Below are 20,445 nucleotides of genomic sequence, written 5' to 3'. Positions count from 1 at the left end.
TTAAAGCGGTTTTGAATTTTCAGGGACTTATATATAATGCATTTAAGGTAACACAAACTTCAAGGTAATTCAAAATATATATGAAAAAAAATGGGTTATTGAGACTCTGGTACAGTACATACAGGTGCTGGTCATATAATTAGAGTATCAACAAAAAGGTGATTTCACTAATTCCATTCAAAAAGTGAAACTTGTATATTATATTCATTCATTACTCACAGACTGATATATTTCAAATGTTTATTTTAATTTTGATGATTATAACTGATAATGAATATGATAATGATAATATCATATAATAATAATGATTATGATATATGATAATAAAATCCCAAATTCAGTATCTCAGAAAATTAAAATATTGTGAAAAGGTTCAATATTGAAGACACCTGGTGCCACACTCTAATCAGTTAATTAACTCAAAACACCTGCAAAGCCTTTAAATGGTCTCTCCGTCTAGTTCTGTAGGATAGACAATTATGGGGAAGACTGCTGACTTGACAGTTGTCCAAAAGACGACCATAGACACCTTACACAAGGAGGGCAAGACACAAAAGGTCATTGCAAAAGAGGCTGGCTGTTGACAGAGCTCTGTGTCCAAGCACATTAATAGAGAGGCGAAGGGAAGGAAAAGATGTGGTAAAAAAAAAAAAAAGTGTACAAGCAATAGGGATAACCGCACTCTGGAGAGGATTGTGAAACAAAACCCATTCAAAAAGGTGGGGGGGGGGGGGGTTGACTTGGTTTAAGGACCATGGTATCCCTGTTCTTAATTGGCCAGCAAACTCACCTGACCTTATTGTGGTATTGTGAAGAGGAAGACGCGATATGCCAGACCAAAGAATGCAGAAGAGCTGAAGGCCACTATCAGAGCAACCTGGGCTCTCATAACACCTGAGCAGTGCCACAGACTGATCGACTCCATGCCACGCCGCATTGCTGCAGTAATTCAAGCAAAAGGAGCCCCAACTAAGTATTGAGTGCTGTACATGCTCATACTTTTCAGTTGGCCAAGATTTCTAAAAATCCTTTCTTTGTATTGGTCTCAAGTAATATTCTAATTTTCTGAGATACTCAATTTGGGATTTACCTTATTTGTCAGTTATAGTCATCAAAATTAAAAGAAATAAACATTTGAAATGTATCAGTCTGTGTCTAATGAATGAATATAATATACAAGTTTCACTGTTTAAATGGAATTAGTGAAATAAATCAACTCTTTAATTATATTCTAATTATATGACCAGCACCTGTAATATTCTTTGGTACTAATTTTTTTTACTGCATGGGAAGCACTGACTAAAAAGCATTTTATTTGCAGAAGTTATTTATTTACAAACAACTGGGTAACAAATGATATTAAAAGTAAGACTAACGCTGAGAAGTGACAAACCAGAAGCCTGGACTCAAATCTAGTGTCGTCTTCCATTTTATTGTCCCTCCTCCTATGAATACAGAGTACATCGGCCATCACACTTGGAGGTCTCACTAGTTCACATACATAAGAAGCTGGTTCCAACTTCGCAGCACACTGTTGTCCCACCCTGAATTACACACTTTTTCCAGAAAACACAAGCAGTCGTGCCATCATAGTAATAATTAAAAATAAAAACACAGCAAAGATCACAGAAGGAATACAAATAAACAAATGGTACTGATGCAAATAGACCATGTGCTTAGTAGCTAGATTTCAAACGTCACCATAATCCAAGTGCAAGATATGTCAACAAACTCAGCTAAAGAAAACTCACTAAAAAGTCAATAAAACTTCATGTTAAGAACATGTCTTGCAGAAACTTACCATCTAAGCTCAGGAAAATAAACTTGTGGACGATGAATATTTAAAAACAGGTTCTCTTCCGCACACATACACACAAAAATCACCAACATTTACGGTTCAGAAAGTGGTCCTAAGGTTTCTAAGAGATGAACTTACAAGGACCAGCCTGGATCTCCATTGAGCCCTGGGTGCTCCAACAAGATGAGGAAATCAACTCTCTGAGGAACAAATACAACTATGCATACTAATATCAAAGGTCCAGCAGAGGACGACAGGAAACACACTAAAGCAAGATCAAGACGACGCATTTGCTTCTTGCTACCGGTCAAGAAAATAAAATCCAAACATCAGGAGGGTAGCTTGACCTTAGAACCTTCTCTCAAAACATTTAAAATAGTCATTATACATTACTCGTGTATATATTTTAATAGTAAAATCATCACTACAAGTCTCGTACTCTCACTTGTTGGAGAAAAAAAAATTAAAACAAAAAGTTCTGCTTTTGGTAGAGCCATTGAGAGTGTACTGGATTACACGCAGACACCGCAGTGTCACGACTGAAGCGTAAGCGTTCACAACACACTTTGATCCTATCTTGAAAATGCATACATTCAAGCAGCAATAAAAAAATATTTATGGCGAATGCATAATCTCTGGAAAAAAGGGAAAAAAATACTGTATGAACATCCCTGCTATCATGTCTCTAAATACAAAACCTCTACCCATAATTTGCTTCAGTGTAACGAGAAGTCCTTTTTGTGTTTTTCTGCAGGTAAAAGCCAGTTCTCAGTGTATGGATGACAGTCTCATGTATTTCTCTTTTCTGGTTTCTATGGTCGAACGATCCGGAATCATGCAAGCGTCGAAGAGGAGGGTCAGGGGCCTGGAGGAAGGTTCGGTGGTGGAGCGGAGGCTTAAGCCAGGGCTGGAAAAGCCTCAGGATCATCCACGTTGGGAACAGAAACACCTCCACCCTGTCAAAGTCAAAAGCAACAGACTTCAGGGCTACAGAACAGACTCCAAATGAGTGAAATCTGGAAATGATCAAACTCTGGATGCTGCAACATACACAAGCATTTCACAAGCGTTCAGCATCTTCAGTGTGTCACATAAAACTTTCAAAAGTCAAGCAAACCGTTTAGTTTTTTTTTTTTTTAACTATGGAAGTCAGTGGGCACCAGCAACTGTGTTATTTTCAAAAGGCTTCGAAATATCTTCATATTTAACAATAGAAGAAATTCATACAGGTTTGGAACAATTTTAGAGTGAGTAATGACAGAAGTTGAATTTTTGGATGAACTACTGCTTTACGCCTGGGTCAATAGCAGCAGGTGATCATCTTGTTCTTTTTTGTTTGACAGTGGCTGGTGTATTAGGCTGCTGTCCCTCGTGATCGTTTATAATTGAGCACCATACCATCTATCATGGCTATATTCATGGCAAAAAAACAAGTGAAAAATAGTAATAACCAAGCTACATGAAACAAGTTTCTTGGGCCGTAAGAAATATTTTGGCCTCAATTCATTCACGTGTTGCAAAGAGTCATTTGTAATCATTCAACGTAAATCATTACATTTATAAGTGCAAATACATATGGAAGTTTCTGCTACTGGCAATTGCAACTTTATATCTTAAAAACTTTCGTCACAACTGAGTTTACATTTTGCAATTCTTTTTTCTCAACATTATAAACATGCAATTGTGTGTTATAAAGTCAGAAATGTGAGGAAAAACTGCCAGAAAGTCTTGCAATTGCAATAAAAAAGTCAGAATTGTGAGACTAAGTCACCAGTTTTGGCGTTTTTGTCTATTTTGACAGGACGGTGTTTAGACCAAGTAAAGTGGGAGACAGAGAGGGACGGGATCAGGAAAAGCACAACGGTGCAGTGTTGTCTTTGTTTCTTTTTTATTCAGTGATAGAAACAGGCTTCTATGAAAACAACTTTTTAATATATTGACTTTGACATATTTACAATACTTGCTATTAAAGTACACATTTTTGTACTGCTTTACACCCAACTAACAGATGCAGTCCAGTAACACTCAATGGAAACGACTGAATTTAACAACAACTAAGAGCTTTAGCACAAAATTCCCTACTCAAACATCAGAAGAACATGTCTGTTTGTCCTTTACCTTCTCAGATCTGCCTCCACCTCGGCCTGGTCGTCCAGCGCCGCCTCCTCCTCCACCAGCACCGCCTCCTCCTCCACCAGCACCACCACCTCCTCCTCCTCCTCCACCTCCACCTCGACTGCCGCGGCCTCCACGAGATCCTCCACGACCACGTCCTGGCCGACCCAAGTCTCCGAAGTTTATCTCCAGCTGGGAGGTGATGTCATTGGCGGGCTTCCGGAAGTGGTGATCTCCCCCCTCTTCAGCCTTTAAGAGGGAATGATACAAGATCAGCTTCAGGAACTAAACAGATCTAGATGCCATTACCACATAATGCTTGCTTTCGTAATGGGCCGTGAGGATTTCAGCTAGAAAACTAGGAGTTCTCCTCAATGCGGAAAACATGGACAAAATCACACAATCTGATAAGAATGGAATTCACAGAACTTGGATGAATAAAATCACAAGCAGGCTGTACAAATGAACACAATCGCAATATTGACTAAAAACTCAAAGGTCTTCATGAAAACCAACTGGAAGAAACTGTGACAGAAATACACTACTACTGAAAAGCAGAATGCACTTCTCTAAATAATACAATTCCTTTCATGTAGAGCTGTGCAGTTAAGCATAATACTGTTTTGATTTCAGACTCCAATGATTATGAAAATCCAATAATCGAGAAAACAATAATCGCCCCCCCCCCCCTTCCAGAGGTGCACTTTCGTTCTTCCATAAAAGCTCAAACTTCATGTGTAAATCAGCAAAATCTTGTGACATGACTTTTGCAAAATGGAACGTGCTTCATTTATTAAAGTTTTATTTTCACATGTTTTTAAAGGTGCAAAAGAGCACTTGTGCTGTTCCTCAGGAGGCATTCTGTGCATGCGCTCCAAGACAGAATACAACACGGACAAGATAGTCAACTTTTAGTTTAAGTTGCATGCCTAAAGGGTCAAACACATGCAAAAATGTGTCAAAATGCAGTGATTATTATTCACAGAATCCCTCGTCGTTTTTAACTCAAGTGGATCTGTGCAGCTCTTAAAGTGACAGCAGTCTAATATTCCTGCTGCTGACTCTGTGCTTAAATATTAATAAAAAAAGACAGAAAATCACTCACTGCTCTTGACTGAATGACTTATGTAGCTCTGAAAATGAACAAAGCAAGTTGAATTCTTACAGTGCTGTTTTATTTTATATTCGATTATTCAATTTCTACACTGTACAGAAGAGTAAAACACTTTCATTTGTATCGTTTTTATATTGAATTTGTGCTTTGCTTTAGTTTTTATTGCATTACTGTTTAATTACTTTTCAATAATCCGAGCACTTAATTTTTTACTTGTACGAGTTACCCTGTTCTGCTTTGGTATTTAGAATTGTTTGATTTTACATTTATTGCGAACTGAAAAGTGGGAATTTAAAAATAAATGAACAGCCAACATGTCTCTGTGTGTACATGGCCAAAGACTCTTGTATTCTGGCATGGTTCTAAGTGAACTAAATTTTAGTTCAGGTTAACTACAGACCATCAATTACAAAGGTGACCAAAACTGTGAGCGGTAAATAAAATAAACCAAATCCAGACACAAACCGGGACAGGTACCTTCTGAAATGAATCAGGATCAACATCTCCGGCTTCAATCACAGATCCAGCTGGACGCTGGAAATGAAAAAAGAAAAGAAAAGAAGATTAGTCTCAAAACCCTAAAATGACAGATTTTACAAGGCTGGTAAATGGACTAATTTAACTTACCGTGCCAACTTCCTCACTCTTTGACTTGTGCAGTACGTAGCCCTTCTTCCACTGACCGTCGTTGCCCTCGTTGGGCTTGCGGATGTTGAACTCAACTTTGGAGCGTTCTTTGTCTTGCATGGCCTTCCACTCATCCAGTGTCATCTCCTTAGGACCTTCCTCCTTCACCTCCTCGGCCTCATTCTCCCTACAGACACAACTAGGGCTGAAACAATTCCTTGAGTAACACTATTACAAAAAATGATCGAGGCAAATTCCTCTGCCTCGAAGCCTCTTATAATATTTATTTTAAATCTCACGTCAGGTTCTTTCGCAAAGATTTTTTTTTAATGTGACGACGCGTTTACGTCATCCACAAAGCGGAAGGAGACAAGCGCTGTGTCTGAAATCTCATTCTGCAAGGAGTCAGCAGTGTTTTGATTTGAGGACGCGGGCAAATGTAAAGAGAACGTCGTGGCGTGTGTCCATAGAGCTGGCATAACACAACTAGGGCCCTATGATTTCCGTGATGCAGAAAACGAGGAGGGAATCGCGGAATCCAGTCATAAAAACGGAATTTACAGTTTAACGCGGAATGGCACGGAATTTGCCAAATTTTGAATGAATTAATCAAAAATAGGTCATTGCACTTACATCAAATCACGATATGGACTAATATCTGTAAATATTAAGCCGGAACAGTCTATTTAAATATGAAATCTTGCATGTTCTGCGTGTCTGTGTTAATGAATGGAGCAGAAGCTTGACTTCCTTTATTTACACACACTGAAGCGTGCGTGATGCTCGCGATGAATTCAGCGTCTTTCCTCTCACTAAATAAGGACGTGAACACATGAACAACATCTCCAGAACTGCTCTGATAGTCACTTCATCAGCATTTGACCGTTTGATTTGAGTAAAACTAGCGTCACAACAGAACTGTAAAGGTATGTCAGTCAACCCGTCAAAATAAAAGTCCGGTTTAAAGACAAGTATTTGCCAGATATGTATTACTATTGTTCAGCAGAATGTATTTATCCTACTACTAAAAAAAAAAGGTTTTAAGGTTTAATCACACAACATTTCTTCCATGTTTTATTTTTAATAGTAGGATCCTAAATCCCCTGTGTTTACCAAAAAGTTAAGTTTGCTTAATTTTCAATAATTAAAAGATAAATTAATGTTTTATTTGTTTAATGTGCATCTCAGAAAATGCTTTATTTAAACCACAACTGAATGGCACTTAAATGCACTTCATTCATCTGTCAACTTTCTTGTCATTGTTCACAGTACAAGTACAGACAGAGAAACAATGGGTAATAATTTAATGTCTATTTTTGATGTTTGCTTTGCATTCTATGCATTTAAAAAAATAAAAAATACAAATCTAAAAAAGGAAACTAAGGTGTTCATTTTAAGAGACGCAGGAGTCTTATTTTCTCTTGCATAATTAATATTGCACTTTAAATCAAACACGTTTTATCCGATTACTCAGTGGAATTTTTGGTAGAATACTCGATTACTAAATTTATTCGATAGCTACAGCCCTAGACACAACCATCCAATGACATGCTCTCTGTACATCTAGTCGAGAGATACTGAACTGCTCTGTTGTTCTGAACAGAATTCTCTTTTACTCACTTGTTTTCAGAGTCAGCAGGGGCTTGATCTTCACCTTCAGGAACAGGCTCTGGTGCTGCAGACTGATCGAGCTCACTGTCAAATCAGACAACATTATTATTTTATATCCAGCCCACCTGGTCTTTCAGTGTTAGCGGTTATTCATGTCCAGGACACAAGTGCTTTGGGACAAGCTGCATGTCATAGTTTAATACTTAAGTTAATCCCAAGTATAAATAATAATAATAATGCTTTCCGTATCAAGCACCACTAATTAGAATAAACAAGAGTCCAATATTTTAGAAAACCTGCAATTTTTCTGTATCACACATTCAGGGTTTCTGCAGATTTTATAAAGGTTATTTGGATTGTATAAAGGTTGTTTTAGAACAAGGGATAAATTGAAGGGAACACAATATGAAAATGTCTTCTCTAAATGTAAATGTTTAGGGAGCACACAATGATTTGTATTAGCAACACTTCAAAGTTTGAAAACATAGCTTCTGAACAGATCTCATTACTGTTTAATACTTTTTGTTTTGTTTTTAAATGGCCTCAAACAACAACTTAATTCTAAGAGGATGTTTTCATTCCCCATCCCATTTAAAAAGTAAACTTAATATAGTTCAATTTTTTCAGAAAACAAATTCTCACGTCTTCGTTTTCATCTCAAGTAATTAACTTTTAGCAATGCATGTGACATTTAATTCCACGACTATGAATTTCAGACTCTCAGCTCTGATTTACAATCTTTTTGAGGCCTTCATTTGTGGAACGATGAATTTAAGAAATGCAGAAACCATTTCCAATCGTACCTGGCTTCTTCCTTCACATTGCCCCAGTTGTGCAAGCCACTCCCACCGCGCTTCTCCTCTCCTTTCTGTCGACTAAAGCATGAAGGACATTCCAGTGAGACTAGTGCACACCACACTTTCAACCCTTCAGTATTGCCGGCTTCAGCACTTACGATTTGTCATTGCCGCTGTGTCTGTCAAAGTCACGCTTGCCTCGGGAATCAAAGCCTTCTCCGCGTCCCACACCTCGTCCACGGCCTCCTCTGGCCCCGCGGCCTACTCCACGGCCTCTAGGGGGCTTATCCCCAAATGGCCTGAGGACAACACGCACAAAGACATCTGGCATTCTGGAGCTACACAATCAATGATGTTGCTCAGCTATTGATTAAATAGGAATTTAGTGGATTTATTACCATGGTGCTTCTACAAATGCTTAAGGATCACAATCAGCACGACACAGAAACACTGGCATGAGTTGAAAACAGACAGACTTTATCTGTGAAACTCTGTTTGGTTTCTGCAAAAGGGTTTTCTAAATGAAACCACCTTCACTCGACTAGACCTCCACTGTCTATACACCCATAAACCACCGAACGCTGTCTACTGCGGAGTACTGACAGACTTCACAAATCAATCTGATTCACAAGCTCTTAAATACATCAATAACAACAGAACCCAGACAGCTGGTGCATTGCTATAATATGAAAGAAAAAAAATTTTAAAAAAAATTTTAAAAGCTAAAAAAAAAATTTAAAAAATTGCACTTTCATTTAATATATTATTATTATTCATACTCAAGTTTGTATAAAAACATTTAAACTGCATTTAAGGCAGTTTTATATTAACTTTAATAATGTATTGTAACAAAATATAATAGTTTCTACCCATATTCATTGTTTAAATATAGACATTTAAACAGTGGCTGTCAGGATTTTTATGGCAGATATAATAATTGATATTCCATAAATTATACTGACAAACAATTAATGAGACATCACTTAATACAATAAATATATAACGCAAATGTTTTTAGCAAACTGCTCCTCTCTAGACTTATTTTTTCAAGTTTTCTAAAAAGCAATGAATTTCAGAAATAATTTATCTCAGGATAGCTTACAAGCTGATTTTTTATTTTAATCTTTTTCGGCTGAAACAAGGATTGAGTATTTACCCTAAAAATAGTTGTAAGATTACTTTTGACATTTTCTGATGTTCATTCATGTTAACTTTGTGCAATTTTTTTTATTGTTGAAAGTATTTGAAAGCAGAGAGACTTTGTTTCATATCAAGCAAGAAGGCACAAACCTGGAAGGATGGAAATGCACTACAAATAATGTTTAGTGAAGTTTTGTTCGCACGTCAACAAAGATTGATTGATTTTCTATATATATATATATATATATATATTTTTTTTTTTTATTTTTTTTATACAGAGTTTTTAAGTTATATTGACAAACACAAAGGTATAAAACAATAACCAACATAAGACAACAAGGGCACACATTTACACAAATACAGGGAAGAAAAACAAAAAACAACATCTGGATTGCCTCAGTAAAGAAAAATATACTCATATACTCAAAAATAATTATTGAGAATAAACACAACTGACAATATTCAAAGTTGTTTTGTAAATCAGTTCTATTACCAAAGGAGAAGAAATTAAAACTGATACAAAAAAAAGTAAATATAAGTGGATGATTACAGAGTATATTATTTTAAACCTCCAAAAGCGTCAAGAGAGAAAGATTGATCGTTTTGAATAAAGAATCAATAAATTAAAATTAAAAATGATAAAAAATTTAAAAAAGTGATAGTGTCAGCCCTAAAGCAGTCATTTGTGTTATAATAAAAACCCTCACCTGTCCGCAGAGAACTCGCCGGACTCTGGTTTCTCATCAGCTGGTTTCTCAAAGCGTCGTTCACGAGGAGGTCGTCTCTCGGGTCGTCTGTCGCCGGGCCGAGCCTCTCCTTGACCTCCCTGGTGCTGGGAACTGACCTGACCCTGCTGCTCCGGCCGCCGGCCAACCCTCCTCATCCCTAAAACACACACACACTCAGAAACAAGCTCAACACTGACAAAACGACTAGTCCTGAGCAAATACTCTTATCCAAATCAGTACAGAGGTTACAAAAAAAACATACTCAACCGCTATCAAGCTTCAAAAAGCATAACACACAGTCTCACAAAAGCCCACTAAACGTAGTCAATATTTATAATTCAAGCATATACATGGTCTATGCAGGAGCATTTGTAATTAGTGAATGATATGTTAGTTTTAGTGTCTTCCCCAAGGTCACACTATTCCTGAATCAACTCTAGTGATGTCCGAAGCAGCATTTTCAGTTATGAGCTCTGTTTTTAAAGCACCAGGTTACATACGAGTAAGATCGCAATCATGCATGCATGTAAGAAATATGACAATACGAAATGACAGATCAACGCTGGCCTACATTTGACTGCTTTAATGAGTTGATCCCTTTATCTTCGTCACGCCTTATGAAATAAAAGTTAAAGTGTTCTCATTCATATTTGCATGATATCGATACACGCCAACGTTTCTAAACCATGTGCAAATCAGCAGAGCAAAGGCTAGTCGCGTAATATTTACATACAGCTAGCATAGTAGCATGTGGCTAAAGCAGCTACGCAGTTATAAATCAAGTGAAATCGTGATCGGAGAGTGATACGGACATGTCAGTGGAAGAAAAGGGGTAAATAAAACACCTCCGGGGGTATTTCGCTCACAAAAAATATGTGTTTGTGTACATTAAACGTCGTCGACGATAGGAGTAACGTTAGCAGCAGCAGCTCAGGCTGTTATTGTCGTCCGTGTTGACTTCTCTGCTGTGTTTATATGCACACGAGCACTCAGTGTCTCAGAACCTACTGAGCTTCCTACCTAGACAGCATTATAGGCACCATGCGCGCGATTCAATAGCTCAACCGTTGGCGCGTTTATAGGCTTCACTCCAGCAGTTTTAACCGCTTTTATGGCTCTGAGCGGGTCTACAATCTCCAAATATGCTGCCTAGGCTTTCTAGTTTTTGAGACGCGCCCGATATTTAGGACTGTATTTCTACATACCCTCTTTCTTAAGTGGCACAGGGGCCTGGGTTTCTTCTTTCTTGTCCTGCACTACATTTTTCCTGTCTTTCTGGGACTCTTTCTTCGGCTGTTTGGCGGCTTGAGCTGCCGTCTTCGAGGCGCCTGACGCGGCCGCTTCTTTCTTCTTGTTCTCGGCCGCCTTTAATATCTCGAAGGGGTCGGATTCGTCATCCAATAACTGGTCGAACCGATTGGTAACGACGCAGCCGAAGCCTTCTTGCAGATGCCCCGGCATGATGGCGCCCCAACAACGGGATTATCCTCCGATTCTTCGAGGCTTCGCGCGAACGGCTCACGGTGGATAACCACAAGATGGCCAAGGAAGACACCTGCTTCTCTTCCGGTGCTCTCAATATCCGGGACACTACAGCTTTCGCGCCATGTGGGGGATGTAGTTTTAAACTGTACGTATGTAGTTCACTCGCGTATAATAGGAGGGTCATTCCACCAAATCGGTGCCTTTTGCGTCCCTAAGAAATAGTCAAACATATATAACAACAAATACATTTGTGATTTAAAAACATAACAATACTTCCAAATATATATGTTTATGCTGATTTAGGTTTTTGGCCTGTTCCTCACTATGATTTCTTTTTCAGCAAGAAATTATTTTTAATTTGCAAAATCACATTTGTATATTGTTCTGTGTACAGTCACATAGGTAAGCAATGTTTTGGCATAATTATACATTTTTCTATAAAATTTAAATAATTTTATTTGTGTTTTATGATTATTTTATCTGAATTAATATTATCGGAATGTGGTGTTTGGTCTTATAAATGCTTATGTTTATGTTCTTGTGTTTTATTCTTGTTTCCTGTGGGTTTGGAAGTTTTATGAGTTAGAAAAAGTCTAAGGACAAACCATTTCTTGATGGCTGTTTTTTTAATGACACAATTTTATGACAACAAACATTGTTTATTGCAGTTTAGTATCACAGCAGGCAAGGGAAGGGATAGTGCATTAGTTTTCACCAAACAGATTTAATGTTGCACATTCATCCTGAAACTGTTGACCTGGAACTGCAGGCCTATTCACTGTAAATGGATGTATCTCATTATTTTAGGCCTTTGAGATGTCAGCAAGACTAATGCAAGCGACACTGAGGAGAATGAAGAAGCTCTGCTGAAAACACAGGTGAGTTTGCAGGTATGGAAGTCGACAGAAGGAGGACATTGGGATCTCACATCCACCAAAATCACATCAGCTCATTCTTTCTCAATCAGAGAGCATGCATTGTAAAACTGCTTAGACAATTTTCCATTTTCCAGTGGATTATGGTACATTTGATGAAATACCATAATTTGGATGGTTTGTTCATCATGGGTAAAGTTGAGCGAGAACATCTGGTAATCCTCTACCAAAATATACAGTGTTAACAAAACTCAGGATTAAGAGTAAACCTGTAAGCGTGAGTCGGGGCAGACACAAAATGAATTAATGTGTCATGTGATGACAGGGACAAACCATGAATGAACACTCACACAATCCATGTCGTGGCACCTTTGATGGTTCATGAACTAAATGTTTCTTTTTAGTTTTTTTCTTATCAGTTCTGTACATTAGGGTTTTGTGTTAAATCATATGTTGTTCTATGAATGTTTATTACATTATCATGTGCATTGCCATGATGGTGTTAAGTATTTGTGTTAATGACACTGTGCACCTTACATTTGTTTACTTTAGTTTGAGGTTTTCTCATTAATACCCGTATTTTCTGGTGATTGTCAGTATTATATTAGTAGGCCCTATGTAGTTTGGTAACAGTATACCATTTAATAAAATATACCTACAGCTTTTGCTGAACATTGCAAAATATTGCAACCCAGTTTTTTTCTACTGAAGTTCTGCCAACCACAGCTTCCATTTTATACATTTTTTAATTTAAATCTTTCTTTTTTTTTTACAGACATACTGCTTGCCAGTCATCATTAAATCAAAACATTTGTAAATAACAGGATGCATGAATAAAATAAATAGTGAACACAAATAAAAGTATTACTTTCGTTTACTTGACATTTGCGTGTTAAACTTTTTTTATGAGTTTTCTCGTCACCTTCGCATAGAATTACATTTTGGCCCAGTAGCACCCCGGCTCTATAGCGATGAAAGAAAGAAGCGCAGCACTCACACACACACACACACGCGCGCGCACAGAGGGGACATCAGAGGGTCTTGTTTTCTCTGTGGAGGTTCTCTGCCTGTCCATAACCCGTGAAGACTTCATGAAGCTCGTCGCCACAGCATGTGTCCCGGAACCCGCACAGATCCTGCTGCTGCTGGCGCATGTGGTGTCCTCGATGCCCTCGGGCTGCCCGGAGCGCTGTGTGTGTGATGACCAGCACGTCGTCCAGTGTGCTGAACAAGATCTCCGCAGATTCCCAACGGGACTCCCGCTGACCACGCGCCAGCTGATCCTGTCCAACAACCGCATCTCTGATTTACCCGCGATCGAGCTCAACTACCTGTCCGACCTCGCGTATCTGGACTGCAGCAATAATTCCCTCGCGCACATATCCCAATCCACATTTGGGAACCTGAGAAAGCTGGCGTATCTGGACCTGTCCTTCAACTCCTTCTGTAAGATCGAGGAGCAGACGTTCAGCGCGCTGGAGAGCCTGGTGATGCTGAGACTGACGGACAACCCCGGGCTCTCAGAGTTTCACCCTCAGGCTTTCTCTCACGCCAGTGCTCTTCAGGTGCTGGACATCAGCAGGAACAACCTGAGCAGACTCAACGTGAGCTCGCTAGTGTCTCTGGCGGGGCTCCGGTCTCTCGGGCTCAGCGGGAACCCGTGGCTGTGCGCCTGCGACGCCGAGGAGCTCTGCTCGTGGATGCACGCGGACACCTTTAAGTTTCAAGGTACGGCTGTATTTGGTGTCTTGGGTTGTTGTTTTAATATTGGCTAAAACGTTTAGATTAACTTTATTCAATAACCTCGAATATCCAAGTGCTTGTTAAATAATTGCTGGATGCCATTAAAATCGATATTTCAAATATTACATTCTAAAAAATTCTTCAAACAGAGCAGAAGGCTTTAAATAAAAACAGTCGTTGCATTTAATTGTTGCAGCCACTGCAATTATTAAATAAATTAAAAATACTTAGTATTATTGTCTTGTTTTCCTTAAATCAAGATATATTTACTTCAGATACAAACTGAACCCAATTAAGACCATTTGACCATGGCTATTAGACTGACTGATCAAGTGATTGATTGATTGATTGATTTCTTTCTTTCATTCTTATTGATTGATTGCACAAATACATTAAAAAGTAATGGGGTATCTGTAAGTTGTATTTTCAAACTTTGAGGCCTTGTGAATACAAGTCATTTACATTTATTGTGTTCCAGTCAATTAATTCTTTAAATGTTCCTTACTTGGTCCTAAAAAGTATTTTATTTACCTTCACAAAACCTGAAATCCTGTAAAGGCTTCAGCCATTGAAACTATGAGGTAATCTGTTATTCATTATATACAGTATGTTAGTAATTAGGTCTTGCTTGCTATTGGACACAATGTAGCCCTCTTTTAAAAATGAATGCATCAGCCAGTTCTGTTAAGGCATTGAGTTCATGAAGAAAAAAATAGACTAACAGCTGCCATAGGATTTATAAAGGCCCTCTGAATGATTCAGAAGTATGTAGATAGATAGATAGATAGATAGATAGATAGATAGATAGATAGGTAGATAGATAGATAGATAGATAGATACATGGGTTGCACTTTATTTTACAGTACGTGTACTAACATGTACTTATAGTGTACTTACAGTGTATTTATCTAAGAAAGTTCTGGTAATACAAGGTAACTACATGGGTTAGGGTTAGGTTTAGGGGTAGGTTCAGGGTTAGTACCTAGTTATTACACAGTTATTGTAATTACTATAATAAGTACATAGTATGTACATGAGGAACAGGACTGTAAAATGAAGTGCTACCGAAACATGCACATAAATACATACAGTGTACATACATGCATGTATTGTATACTGAATAGCTGCAGAAGATTGTTTAAGCTCATAACTGAGTTCATCTATCAGGAATGTTTGTAGAGTCCCATTATAACCAGTTATATTTAGGCTGCTGAGGGCCCTTTAGTGCACAAACCCACACTAAACACTCATACACAGACACATAAAACAAACATGCAGAGTGAGGAATAATCCAGACATCTCCTGCTTTTAATTGTCCCAGATGTATTCCCTCGAGTGCAGCTAATTATTTTGCTAATTAGCATGCAACTATCCACACAACAGTGAAAGATCAGATGGAAATAAGATCTCAGCCTCTGCTCTAAGCTGCTGAAGTCCCATATGTGCTGGCCTATTTTTTACCTTTCACTTGCTTTGTAGGGGTTTATTTGGACCCGGAACCACGCTTTAACATTAACTACATACAGAAGGAGAACACAGCGGTGGATCCCTCATGAATTACACTGAATATTTAAAATGGTTTTGCTTGCATTTAACTCTTTCACTGTCCATAACTGGGCAGTGCACATTTGCTCAATATTAAGTATTTGTCATTGTGCAAGTGATTTTAAAGTGCTCGCAACATAAACATATCAACTATTTGAATATTATTTTTAATAAAAGTGAATAGCTTGAAGCCTTTTTCAGATAGTGAGGATAAAAAATATATATTGCATAAGTACAAAAGGTATTGGATGACAAAAAGATGAGAGGCAGACCATGTAGGGTTGTAGGTATTTAGGTGAAAGTGGCTGGAGGGATGGAAACAGTGGCGCATGGTGAGATTCCTGTAAGGATTAAACTCCTCATGGAAAACACATTTATTAATGGTGTTTGTTAAGGAGGGCATTAATATTTATAATGATACTGACAATTCCTATTTAAAGAATACTTAATGAAGTGAAAATAAAGAGAGAACTGGAGCAGCAGTGTACGTGTCTCCTTACAGAAGCATAAGTACAAAGACTAAATGACCAAGCCGGAGCAGAGGACAGCCGTGGCTGTGAATTATTCAGTGTGTCAGTGTGTAAGGTAACATAATATCCGTGTATGAAAGCATGCCAAAGGGCACTGCTAAATCAGTTATGCTCATTTTCATTGCTACTTATGAAGCTAACTTCGAAGCAAGCATTTTATGACATTAAGTCTTAGAGTATAGTACAGGGAATTGACTGGTTGACAGAATTAACTTTAGTAATGCATTCAGGTCCAAGCTGACCTTTTTGAAGAAAATAATAATAATAATAATAATTTCCAAATGCTGTAAGACCCTCAAAATATTTTTTTTTTTTGAATTTTTAAAATGATTTTTGAGATATATATAAATTCAGAGACATTAAAAAGCAAACAACCACAAGAACAAAATTATACATTTTGTATATATATATATATATATATATGTGTGTGTGTGTGTGTGTGTGTGTAAATAGATGTGGTTCATGTGGAAATTTCAAAGAATTTCTCTTGTTATTTTTTCTGTACATTGCATGTGTAATTCAGCAAGTGTTCAGAGCTGATATAAGTCAAGTCACCTTAGTTTACAGCAGCGTCACAGGAAAATAACATAATAAATTATTCAAACTTCATCAGACATGAGGCTAATCCAAATTCTGCTGTAAAGCAGCTCTAAAAAGACAATAGTGTCTTCATTCAGCTCCAGTCAGTTCAGTTTGATTACTGTGTAGAGTTCATCACTTATGAAACATGTTCAACTCAGCAATAAGAAGCTCAACTGAAGACAGTAGTGAGGGTTTTCAGCTGAAGTCATCTCACATCACACAGTCATCTTTTTCTGTAGAGCTAGTCAAGTTTTCCTCATCATCTGCCCCAATTATTAGTGGAGTACCTCAGGGCTCTATTCTGGGACCGCTTCTTTTTAACTTACATATGCGCCCTCTGGGGCATATTATCAGGAAGCACAATGTTTTTTTTCATTTATATGCTGATGACACACTGTTGTACCTCCCGCTAAAAGCTGGTGATTCCATTCAACCATTGCTGGAATGTATCTCAGACATTAAAAAATGGTTATCAAATAACTATCTCCAACTCAATGAGAACAAAACAGAAATTATTGTTTTTGGTCCCGAAAAAATAAGAAAGGATATTATTAAGGAGCTGGGCAATCACTTCCCCTCCATTTCCTCACAGGTTAGAAACCTGGTCATTATCATAGACTCAGAATTATGTTTGTCTAAACAAATTAATTCTGTCGTGAAGAACAGTTTTGACCAATTATGGGTCATCTCCACTTAATCAACTTAAATTGTTTTTGTCTTTTCAGGATTTGGAGAAGGTTATTCATGCTTATTAATTCTCGTTTACTGTAATTCACTTTACTCAGGTCTTCCTCAGTCATTGCTTTCCCAAGGCTGCTGACTGGGGCAAAGAAATATGACCATGTCACTCCAATTTTAGCTTCTCTTCACTGGCTTCCGGTCCAATTTAGAGTTCAGTTTAAGATTTGGTTGTTTGTTTTCAAAGCTCTTAACAACCAAGCTCCATCTTATCTTAAAGATCTTATTATCCCTTTGCCATCTACCAGACTTTTAAGATCTGCTGACAGGGCTCTTTTATCTTTCTCTCGTTCCCGTTTGAAAACTAAGGGTAACAGAGCCTTTTCAGTCACTGCCCCCTGTCTGTGGATCCAATTGCCTCTAGAATGCCTCCTTGCACCTTCCATTACCATTTTTAAATCGAGGTTGAAAACGTATCTTTTCTCCTTAGCATTTTAATTTCACTTCATTGCTGTTTTATTGTATTATATGTCTTGTTTGCTTCTATTCTGTGTTTCCTTTTCTCGTTTAATTTTATTTTACATTGTTCATCATATTGGATAGCTTTGTTATGTTTAATGTGCTATATAAATACAATTTACTTACATAAATGTTTCCCCATATATTACATGTACTGTACTTGTAAAAATCTAGTTTGTGCAATTTTATGTCTGTGGTTATGATATAAGACTATCATGTTTATAACGTTGCTTCATGTGTAACAGCAAAACAAATGTTTTTGGAGTTAATGCAGACTTTTTTTGTTGTGTTTTATGAGACTAGAGGAGGGACAGACAGTGTGTGGGGGTCCTTCATCTTTACAGGGCCAGCGTCTCTCACAGTTGGGCCTTTGGTTGAGAAGACAATGCTACCCCGGACTGGCTCACCAGGATTACCTCTTCTTTGTGACTATAGGTTTTGTCATCTTTGGAGTAGGTACAGTACTGGCATGGGCAGCTGGCATGGTGATAGTGCTCTGCCAGCGCTGTGTCAGATGGAGGAAGGACAGACCAAATGTTGCCATGCCTGAGGAGGAAGTTAAACCAGGACAAAGTGGGTAAGGGGCATAAACCTGAGTCCAATCCTATAAGGAGTACTGACAGGGAACTGCATCAAAAAGTGAAGTGACAATCTTTTTGACTGAGGAAAAAAAAAAAAAAAAAGCCAGCTGACACAGGCTGCATCCGAGGACAGCACAAGGAGGAAGAAAGGGAACAAGTCCCATCCTCTCTATATTGACATTCATCAGATCGATTTCTGAAGACAACATAGATGTATCCTTTGCTGCCTATGATATCCCATAATCCTGTGCATTTCATACTGGGGCCATTGAGTTAAAAAATAAAATTACTCTTGGAAGCTGTGATTGGTGGTCAGTTTGTATGTAAATGTTTTTCCACCTTTTGATTTCATTTCTAGCAAGCAATTAGTATTGTAGTAATTAAATATTTCCTTAGATATCATGAGTTTCCTGTAGATCATTAAAATCCTTGTGAAATTAGATTACGGAGGTACTTTCATGCATCTGTTTTGTCTGGTAGGACACCAAGGCAACAAGACGCAACAAGCACAGAGTGGTTTCAAAGGGTTTGGTGGATTATTGGTTGTTTGTTGATACGCATAAAACATTCTGGGTACGATTTCTTTAGTAGGGGTGGAAAAACACATTAGTGCTTCTAAACATGTAAATTCAATGCACTGATTAAAAAAATGGAAGGCAAAGATCACTCAAATGCAAGTGCTCTAATTATTTACTCATCGTCATGTTACCCAGCCATATTTCCAAGCTGCTCTCTTCCATTCAATAGAAGTGAATGGAGACATTCTGTTGAAACACAAGATCCCAAAGTAGATGGGCATAAAAGTAATTTGGTCTTAATGGGATACTCTCATCATTTACTCACCCTCATACCATCCCAGTTGTATTACCTTCTTTTCTCCTTGAATATTTTTGAAAAAAATAATTCATCTCTGAGTTCATATAATACAAATGGATGGGTCTCTCAAAACTGAAGCTTCAAAAACCACACAAAGTGAGCATGACTGACGTCCATACAACCCCAAATGCTAACATCAATGTCTTCTGACAAAAAATTATAGGTATGTGTGAGAAAAATACTAATATTTAAAAAAATTTTTTTTAACTTTGTAAGCTAGACTCAACAGAAAAAGGTACAAAAGAACTGTCACTGTACTTCTCAAACTCTCGAGGCAAAAGCAACTGTTTATTCTCATGAAAAATGACCAGTTTTTGTTTTTGGTTATTTATATGTACTGTTTAGCAGAGATTACATGCTGGGATCGTCTCCAACATCCCAACGATCCCACAGAGGACAACCAGTTTAGAGAATGGATGGATGGATGTTTGAGATCCAAGAAAAAATTAAAATTGAGACACTAAGTATACTGTGGGAAATTTCAGAAAATAAGATGAACTTACCGCCACACCTTGCTTACTGGAAGAGTTAGTTCAATCAACCTGGCAACCCAGACTACCCAACCCAAATAACTCGCGCAATACAGACTTAAAGGAATAGTTCACCCAAAAATGAAAATTCTGTCATTAATTACTCACCCTAAAGTAAAAAATATCTTAATTTGTGTTCCGAAGATGAACGGAGGTCTTACGGTTTTGGAAAGACTGGAGGGTGAGTAATAAATGACAGAATTTTAATTTTTGGATGAACTATTCCTTTAAGGCTGGAATACAGTACATGAGTTTTAAAATCTGAAGGAATTTTAAAATGCTAGGCATCATACATTTACCGAACAGCCACAAATGGAAAACTGGTCATTATACACTACCAGACTTTCAAGTTGTTCCAATCAAAGCAAACTCACACAGAAACATGTGCACTGTTGCTAGATGCAGCATGACAAATGAAAACAAAATGTGTGTTCAAATCAGCTGTAATTAACAAATGTTTGATATCCTCTGACTGGATGGATTCTGTGACCATCATTTACAACATGATTTTCTGTAAATTGATGGAAAATATGGTCAAAAATTGTGTAATGTATTCCAGGCTTAAGTTGAA

At 37.8% G+C, this 20,445-nt stretch overlaps 2 protein-coding genes across 2 annotated transcripts; one reads left to right on the top strand and one right to left on the bottom strand.

Moving 5' to 3' along the window:
- Positions 1-1,413: 1,413 nt before the first annotated feature.
- On the bottom strand, positions 1,414-11,510 carry LOC132155271 (SERPINE1 mRNA-binding protein 1-like). The gene is made up of 9 exons (XM_059564151.1): positions 11,136-11,510; positions 9,910-10,087; positions 8,221-8,361; positions 8,069-8,140; positions 7,275-7,349; positions 5,655-5,841; positions 5,505-5,561; positions 3,917-4,162; positions 1,414-2,754 (listed from the first exon to the last, which is right to left on the bottom strand). The coding sequence occupies exons 1-9, from the start codon at positions 11,389-11,391 to the stop codon at positions 2,695-2,697; spliced, it is 1,272 nt and encodes a 423-aa protein (XP_059420134.1). The 5' UTR covers positions 11,392-11,510; the 3' UTR covers positions 1,414-2,694.
- Positions 11,511-13,286: 1,776 nt separating this feature from the next.
- LOC132155270 (leucine-rich repeat-containing protein 52) lies at positions 13,287-18,867 on the top strand. Its single transcript, XM_059564150.1, has 2 exons — positions 13,287-14,018; positions 18,191-18,867. The coding sequence occupies exons 1-2, from the start codon at positions 13,382-13,384 to the stop codon at positions 18,466-18,468; spliced, it is 915 nt and encodes a 304-aa protein (XP_059420133.1). The 5' UTR covers positions 13,287-13,381; the 3' UTR covers positions 18,469-18,867.
- The last annotated feature ends 1,578 nt before the right edge of the window (positions 18,868-20,445 follow it).

This window comes from Carassius carassius, chromosome 12, assembly GCF_963082965.1.
Source record: "Carassius carassius chromosome 12, fCarCar2.1, whole genome shotgun sequence".
Classification (NCBI taxonomy): Eukaryota; Metazoa; Chordata; class Actinopteri; order Cypriniformes; family Cyprinidae; genus Carassius; species Carassius carassius.
This window is presented reverse-complemented; position numbering and strand designations above follow the sequence as displayed.

Bases quoted from the DNA above. Each gene is read 5' to 3' on its own strand.
- LOC132155271 (XM_059564151.1), bottom strand. From the start codon at position 11,391: ATGCCGGGGCATCTGCAAGAAGGCTTCGGCTGCGTCGTTACCAATCGG. The intron at 8,362-9,909 runs GTGAGGGTTTTT...TGTTGTCCTCAG, and splicing joins GGCGAGTTCTCTGCGGACAG to GCCATTTGGGGATAAGCCCC. The intron at 5,842-7,274 runs GTGAGTAAAAGA...TTGTGTCTGTAG, and splicing joins CCTGCTGACTCTGAAAACAA to GGAGAATGAGGCCGAGGAGG.
- LOC132155270 (XM_059564150.1), top strand. From the start codon at position 13,382: ATGAAGCTCGTCGCCACAGCATGTGTCCCGGAACCCGCACAGATCCTG. The intron at 14,019-18,190 runs GTACGGCTGTAT...TTATGAGACTAG, and splicing joins GGACACCTTTAAGTTTCAAG to AGGAGGGACAGACAGTGTGT.